Source organism: Elephantulus edwardii, unplaced genomic scaffold (genome assembly GCF_000299155.1).
Source record: "Elephantulus edwardii isolate Elephantulus edwardi_28Jun2011 unplaced genomic scaffold, EleEdw1.0 scaffold00044, whole genome shotgun sequence".
Lineage (NCBI taxonomy): Eukaryota > Metazoa > Chordata > Mammalia > Macroscelidea > Macroscelididae > Elephantulus > Elephantulus edwardii.
The window spans coordinates 6210404-6218827 of NW_006399794.1; the positions used below are offsets into that span (position 1 = coordinate 6210404).

Here is an 8424-nt window from a genome sequence, read left to right on the forward strand (position 1 = left end):
CAGCTATGAATCGTTCTGGCAATAAGTGGGTTTTGGTGGGAAGATTACAAAGGCATGAGTGCAGGGGCGGAAATTTTTCTTTAATTTACCATTTAATCCATCTGACTTTCACCATCAGAACGAGTTTATAATTGATCTTATTGTTTTACCCATGAATAGGATATGAAGAATCTTTTGAATGCTAAGTCAATGTTCATGGAGTTTCAAGTGCTTTCACAGCATTGTCTAATTTAATCCTCAAAGCAGCTCTTATTTTTCTCATTTACATATGCAGAAACTGGGGCAGAGAGAAATTTAAGTAAGGTTAGGTGACATCCAAGGTCATTGAATTGTGAACCTGATATTTCTACTTATTGCCTGCTTGCAAGCGGAAAGAAACTGACACTCTGCTGTTCTTTTCTGGTTTTATGAAATGAGGCTGGAAAGATGGAGGGTTTTATATTCACTGTATTCACTGTCACAGTCAGCCCCTCAGCCCCAGACACAGACAAATGACTCTCCTCAGAAGGATCACTTTCCTGTTAACCATGGACTGACTGTTCCTAGGGTGAACCTGTAAAGTCACTGTAGTGTCTGGGGGACAGTCCCTTGCTAACAGTCCCTTACTAACTATACATATAGCTTAAAGGCCCACAAGACTGAAGAATTTGTTGGAGTCAGTTATAGTTTATGAGTGCAATGTGTGTACAGGAGGGTATGTGTGTTTAGCAAGGGTAGCACAGGTGGTACATACATGTATGTAGTCCACCAAACATAAGATGGAAAAACCGGAAATAGTATCTGAGCCCCAGGGGCCAGATCTGTTGGCATTAGCTTTACCAAGAATCTTGTGGAAGTGCTTGGAGTTTGAAAGTATTAAAGTCAGCTTGCTACATGGTACTCTTAATAGCTGGAATTGTGTCCTCAGCCAAGTTGAGCTCCTGGAGCTTGGCCAGCAATGGGAGCCGGGGCTTTAAGCTGTGGAATTGTGACTGGGAGCAGCAGGGAGGCATTTGATTGTCACAACCAGAGTAGGATTGGGCCTATAGTAGTAACGTTTATGAGACAAAGAAGAAGGTAGGATCAGGTAAGGACAAGGATGTGAGGAAGGCTCAGGATTCCTTATATTTGGATCTGACTGGTACAGGAGGAAAGGATTCCTGATATTTGGACTTATGTTTGCCTGGTTCATGTTCAGAATAACTAGGTGTTAAAATGCAGCTGGTAAGTATAGTACAGTGGTAGCTTAAAAGAGAAAGACCCTCAACAAGATGGATTGAGACAGCGGCTGCAATGAACTCAAACAGAGTAACAATTAGCAGGATGGTGCAGCACTGGGCTCATTCTCTTGTAATTGGGTTGCTATACATGGAAACTAACGCAAAAGCACCTAACAATAGCAACAACAAAATATAAGCTATAACATTAGCAGTAGCTTATTTTTTAACAGAGGTTATTCACACATATCCTGCTGCTGTATATTTGAAAGCTTTGTGTATAAGTCTGCCTTGTTGCTCTGACAGTTGTCTTATTTTTTCCCCTCTCCCAGAGCTCATCTCCTGTCCTGGATGTAAGCGAGTGTACCTTACCAGGGATGTAACAGAACATTTTCCCCTGCAGTGCTTTTCTTCTGGGCCACCTAACATGGCCAGGGTAAGTGGGGATAGGAAGGAAGCAGTGGAGTCCTTTCAGAAATCCCCAAGGCTCCTGTCCATAAGTCCGTCTACTACCCCTCCACCTGACTTTTTACTTCTCCATCAATTTGTCTATCTACTTGCCATCCATCCACTTATCCACTCACCTGTCCATCCACTTATCTACTTATACAGAAGAGGGGAAAAAACCCCAACAACCCAGTTCGAGTTTTAGGGAAATCAAATTAGAGCTTTCTATTAAGTGAAAATTACTATTTCTTTTTACTTTGTGCCAGTGCTTTGTATGAAAGGTAAAGATTTCTCTTTTTAATATGTCTAGGTGTTTTCCTCCACTTACAGTATTTATTGAAAATGATCAAGTATTGAATTTTAATTTCCTTTTTTAAATTTTATTACTTTTGTGTGTGTGTGCCATTAAATCGGATCTGACTGGTACAGGAGAAGATTGCCCGTCTTTCTCTAGCAGAGCATCTGGTGGATTCGAACCGTTTACCTCTGCGATTGCAGTGCAGCTTCTTGCCACAAAGCCACCAGAGCTCCCTGAATTTTTATTTCTTAACTTCTTGTTCTTAATTCATATATTTCTACCTGCCTGGATTAAGCAATTTTATCAGTCTTGCCTAAATTTAGCAACTAAATACCCTTTTCCTGAGATCCTAAAATTTCAGCTTATATTCTTTCTAATTGTTATTCTTTTGTTTCATTTCTCCATTAGGTATTCTTGACATTGTATTTATTTATTCACTCATTTAATTTAACTGAGTGCTGTCAAGTCAGAACCAACTAGCAGCTGATCCTCCATTAGGTCTCTGAGGCTCTAAATTGCACAGGAGGAGATTGTCCGGCTTTCTCTTGTGCAGTGGCTAGTGGATTCAAGAGGCCAGAGAGGTGTGGCCTTTGAGGTAGCAACTCAACTCCCTGTGGACTATGTCACCAGAGCTCCCATTCTCTCATTTGTTTACTGATTTCTATATCTAATTTTTATCAAATGTTTGACATCTTCCAGGCACTGTGGCTGGGTGCTAGAGAGACAGAGACTCAGAGTATGTAATCTCAAGTAATAGTTTAATTTTTAAGCTTGTGGGTTTTTTCCCTTCTACCTTCTGCCATAGTTTTGTCAGATGCCAGTCTGAGAGGAAAATTGTCAGAATTCACATTAGTTTGGTGGTCTGTGTGATTTAGACAGAATCTGTGGAGTTACATATTTGGTAGCAGAGAATATTATGGAGCCTTCCAGGTTTTTTGTGCTTTATTACATGTTTTATAGTCAAAAGAAGAAAAGAAATGCGGACATCAGGCCAGTTTAATTTGACTGTTGATACCTTTTAAACATCGTACAATGTGTATAACATGCTTTTGGGGTTCTCTGAATGAATCACCACTTACATTAGTGGTTTTCAAACTCTATTGCTTGTGGCTCTTTTGGTTAGATAAAAAAAGATGAAAATGATTGAGATGGTGCTGGTGACTGAAGTACTGTGGCCTTTTAGCACCTTCTTGTCTCTGAAGTGATTCCTACACATCATTTGAAAGCTGCTGTGGGCCAGCTTGAGTATCCTGCGGGCTGTTCCTCAAGACAATGCTGACATCTGAATTTCATCTCCAGCTTCTGTTTCATTCTCCTGACACTTTGTTTTCCACACACAACAAACTGCTGAGTATGTTTATACCCCCATGCTTTTGCGCCTGTTTTCTTTTATCAGATTTCTCTTTTACCTTTAAAGTGTAGCCAATTCCCACTCATTCTAAACATCATCTCATCTGAGACTTCTTCCCCAACACCTCTTAGGCTGGTCTAGGTAGTCCTTTTTTCTTCTGTTTTCTGTCATAACATTTCCCACACACATTACTTCATCTATTCACCTATCAACACTTAATAAATATTCTCTGTGAGCAGAATATGTGCTTCCTATGTTTAATGATTGCTGTTGTTATCTCAGTTTTAAAATTGGAGATTGTAAGTTTAGACCAGACTGAAATCTAGTCCTTTAATTTCCAAAGTTTCTTTTTGCCACACTATTTTACCTTCCCACAAGAAAGGGATCTTGTGCTTTTGAAAAGCTTTGAGTTTTGTTTTGGGAGGAATTTTTTTGCCCTGTTAAACACAAGAAAAATTTTAAAAAGAGCTGTGGAATCTCTTCTTCAGGATTTCTTCCCTGTCAGAGAGTGCCCAGGCTCAGCAGCTGAATCCCTCTTCACAGGAGGCATCTGACATGAGTGAAGGATGCCAGCCAACTCCCCTGCTCCCACACCCCAAGGGGTGAGCAGTTACCTGCCATACTTGGCAGTCAGGACGCTTAGCAAAACAGAAGACCAAACATTTAGCAGCTGTTTTATCTAGTGGTGGGAGAGAAAGGAGGCTTTTAAGACCCTTTTTACTTTCTCCATTGGTTAATGGAGAGGGTATGGATAAGACCACCTTATAAAGTGTTTGTTTGTTTATTAATTGCTTTTATACTACTGTTTTATTTACAAAATTCATCTTATAAGGTTATGTTATGTGGGATATATTTAAGTGGTAACACTATGAGGTAGCATAGTATGAGGGGAGTAAAATATAACCTCAACATAGTAATATTCTTGAATAGGATATTACCCAACTTTTTCTGAAGCTTCTCTTTTGCTATTTTATGTCAGCACTGGCAAAATATCTTGCCGATCAAATGAATGCCTAAGTGATAGCGCTAAGTGCTCTTGGGCCAAGAATGCTCAACTTGTAGAAGCATAACTGTGAAAGCTGGTCTTGAGAAACAAAGTTTTACTTCTTATGGAATATAGATGTCTGAGTTCTATGGAGGTTGAAATGATTTATCATCCAAGATAATATTTGAATCTTGAATCTCAAGAAAACAGAATTTATGTCAGACAATAGTTTTGGGTATTGTGCTCTTTTGAAGAATTATGTTTGTTCAATGACAGACATGCCAACGGTCATACTAGAGCTGTGTTTTAGGGCAAATAAGTAGTTATTTTAATTGTTCTTCAAGATAGTGCCATAATGGAATCCTTCATTACCACAGGTTCTTTTTCCATGGCAGTGTATAATCACTAGTGACAAGATAGGCTAAAACATATTCTTTCTGCTTTAGAACTTTTTTTTTCTTTTACTCCTTAGTTGAAATGTTATCCCAGTTTGGCAATTCGTATATTAAATAAACTTAAATAAATTTCTATACTGGCTTAATAGGATTTTTAACAGTGTGTACTTGCTGTTTTGTGGCTATGTTTGATCATCTTTCTCAGTACTCTCACTTCTGGGGCTTCCTTCTTTCTACAGGCATAGTGAATTTTCTGCTTTTGCTTGTTTTTGCTGTCTGTTATACATTTGTCTGCCTGTTAAACTTCTACTTGTCATGCAGTATCCAGCCCAGCTGTCACATCTTTGTGAGCCTCTCCTGGCCCCTCCTTGACTGAGCTCCTTGGGACTTCCTTGTGTTTCCTCAACACCAGATGCACCTTCTTCACTTAATGTCTGTCACCCTGTGAGTGCCCTGAAGGCAGACCCCTGGTTTGTTCATCTCGGTGTCCTCCTGTTCAATAGACCCAACATCCTGATTAGCCTCCAAGGCAGCCTCAATTCTGTGGACACAGGGATGCTTTCCTCCCAAACCCCACGTGCCTCTCATGGACAGTCCTCCAGAATTTACTATATTCTCTAGTAGAGGAGCAGCTCTGCAGGAACCCAGTGCCCAGAGCTCTTGTTGCTGTTACAGGCAGGCCCAAACGAGGCTATTGTCAATAACCCCAGAATTTTTTGCTTCCAGAACTGCTCAGAATGCAAGGAGAAGAGGGCAGCACATATCCTCTGTACCTACTGCAACCGTTGGCTGTGCAGTTCCTGCACTGAAGAACATCGGCATGGCCCCACCCCAGGGGGCCCTCTCTTTCCCAGGGCCCAGAAGGGATCTCCAGGTACTACACTCTCCTCTTGCTACCAGCTCTCAGCAGTGAGGAACTCTACAGTTCCTGAAGAAGAGCTCTTGATCTTGTTTTCCTTCCATGGTTGAGGATAGGTTGATGTCAGAGCCAATCCCAAAGTGAGGGAGTTTCCTTATGAGTAAAGGAGTGTCAGTTTGTCTCTGTGGGAGACAGTGAGAGTGAGTGAGATATGAAGAGTGTAATTGTTTGAACTATCATGGGTACTAACTGAGTTCCTTCTCTTTTGCCTCATTTCTTACTTCATTAATTTAACAGCTTGGAATGGAGCTTGTCTATTTGTCCATTCAGTGCCTCTGTTTTAAGTGACAATCTTCTAAAAAATCTTTTTTTGAAGCCCCTTAAACCATGGCTCACCTTTGCCCAACACATAGGAAATAGCATTAATGATTCATGTGTACATAGTCTAGAACCTGGCAAGTCTGGGTAACTGGCTTAGTCCTATTATAATAGAATCTTGGCTACTAAGGAAGTTTCTTTTTGGAGTGTTTGTTATTCTGCAGGAGATCAATATGCATTTAGTAGCAAACACCTTTGTCAGCCTCTGCTAAATGGTAGAATGCCTGGCACATGATGTGACTTTTTCTTGGCGGGTGGATACATCTAAGCCTTACATTCTCTTTATGCCTTGGGAACTCCACCCACCTAAAGATAAGCATCTCCTGTTTGTATCCTCTTGGTCTCAAGTAGTCCTTTGTCTCTCCCCTGCATACTGAGGGTTGAGGGCTACTCTTTAGAGCTTAACTGACAGGCCTACCTGGTGAGCTAAAGAAGCCCACTTTCTTTTCTTTCTCTGGTAGGAGTGAACAGTGGTTCTGGGGACTTCGCTTTGTACTGCCCTCTGCACACACAGGAGGTGCTAAAGCTGTTCTGTGAGACCTGTGATGTGCTCACATGTCATAGCTGCCTCATGGTGGAACACAAGGAACACAGGTGAGACTGACTGCCTGAAGGGTGCATGGAAGGTTCTGAACTCTCCTTGTGAGAGCTCTTGTGGGCTCCAAACCAATCTGTAGTCTCTGAGCTGATCTCAAGTTTTTCTTGGCTCCTATTATGGGCATCTATGGAAAAAGCCTAATGGATTAAGAGCCTACAGTATTTCTAACTTTCCGTAGATGTAGTCACATTCCCCGGGGCTTGACTGAGACACTCAGTGTGGGGATTCTTCTGGCATATCTGGGCTGGGACACAACATTCCTCAGCTGTTTTTCTCCCTCATGTCCTAGGTGCAGACATCTTGAAGAAGTTTTGCAAAACCAGAGGATGCTTCTGGAAAGTGTGACTACACAGGTGGCACATAAGAAATCTAATCTACAGACATCTGCTAAGCAGATCGAGGACAGGTAGCACCATCTTCCTTGGAGTGCTGAGAATGTACTGTTTTTTCCCTTCTTAGGGCCCAATACTCTCATCCTAGCTCTGGTTGTCTAGTGGATAAAGAGGTGTACTACCAACCCAAATCTACCTGTTGCTCCACAGGAGAAAGATGGGAAATCTTTTTTTATATATACAACCTCTGAAAATCTGCTGTAGGATCAGCTGTGAGTTGGTTCTGACATTGGGTTGAGGTCCCAATACCAGGCTATTATATGTATGGTTTATGAAGTGGATATGCAGTTAACAGTTGTAGGCAAATATCCTAGAAGGTATATGATCTGACCTTAGGGGATCTCAAGGCCAGAGAGAGGGTAACTGAGGACAACTTCAGTCAGGATAATCAGAGTAAGTCTAGACCAAAGCAGAAGCCAGTTAGTTGTCTAAGAATAAAGACAAAAAGTAAATATTGGGAAATAAATTACTGTTAATTAAGAGAGTATAGCGGCAATCTTCCTTTTATTACTCCCTAATGTTTTAAATGTAAATCTATGAATGTCATATCATTGCTATTATAATTAGAGGAATTATCAAGTTATGAGAACTTATGTGCCAAGCAGTAAGCTGAGCAATACATATACGTTATTTTGTTCAAATCTAACAGTTCTTTGAGGTGGGAGTTATCTCTGTTTTACTGATGTAAAGTTTAAAAGTTCTGACTGAGCCTCAGAGAAATCAGGTGACTTTTCTGAAATGACACTGCTAGTCAGTGACTTGGGCTCAGAATTTGGACTCTGTGCAACTTCTAAGCCAATGTCCTTTAAAAAAAATTAAAAACCAAACAGCTTTTTTGATACTTAAATTACATGACAAAATTCACCCTTTAAAATATAAATATTTTAATATAAAATACAACCATTTCTATGTCTAATTTTAGAATATATTCCTGGCGAGCTTTGGTGGCCTAGTGGCAAGAAGGTGTACTGCAATCCCAGAGGTGCACGGTTCAAATCCACCAGATGCTCTGCCGGGGAAGGAGGGACAATCTCCTCCTGTACCAGTCAGATCTGATTTGACGGTACACAGACACACAAAAAAATACTAAAATAAAAAAAATTAAAAATAAAAAAGAATATATTCCTTATCCTAAAAAGGAATTCAGTCATTCTTCATCCCCAACCGCATATCATATGTCAATGGTTTTTTAGAACATTCTCTTTCTTAAAGCAATAAATTATGTTAAATGATACACACTTTCTCTGCCTGTGCTTCTAATGCTATGTGAACTGGTAAGCTGCTGTATTGATCTGGATGTGAACTTGAGGTCTACCGGGATAAAAACATACTGTGCCATTGATCAGCTTCCACTGAGTGTGCTGGGTTGTGCAAAGAGTAGGTGAGGAGAAGTTGAGTTTCTTTTTGGTGTCTACTGGCCCTTTCTCTTCTGTCTTTGTAATGATCGTTTACACTCTTCCTGAATGATATCTTTGACATCCTCCCACAACTCATCTGGTCTTCGCTCATTAGTGTTCAAGGCCTC

The 8424-nt window shown here is 40.6% G+C and overlaps 1 protein-coding gene across 1 annotated transcript in view; it reads left to right on the forward strand.

Moving 5' to 3' along the window:
* The window catches only part of TRIM66 (tripartite motif containing 66), a 92434-nt gene that overhangs the window by 53193 nt on the left and 30817 nt on the right, over nt 1-8424 (forward strand). Inside the window, exons 3-6 of the mRNA XM_006885602.1 lie at nt 1529-1632; nt 5399-5546; nt 6371-6503; nt 6797-6913. Coding sequence (XP_006885664.1) covers nt 1529-1632; nt 5399-5546; nt 6371-6503; nt 6797-6913 — 502 coding nt within the window. The remainder of the gene's footprint in view (nt 1-1528; nt 1633-5398; nt 5547-6370; nt 6504-6796; nt 6914-8424) is intronic.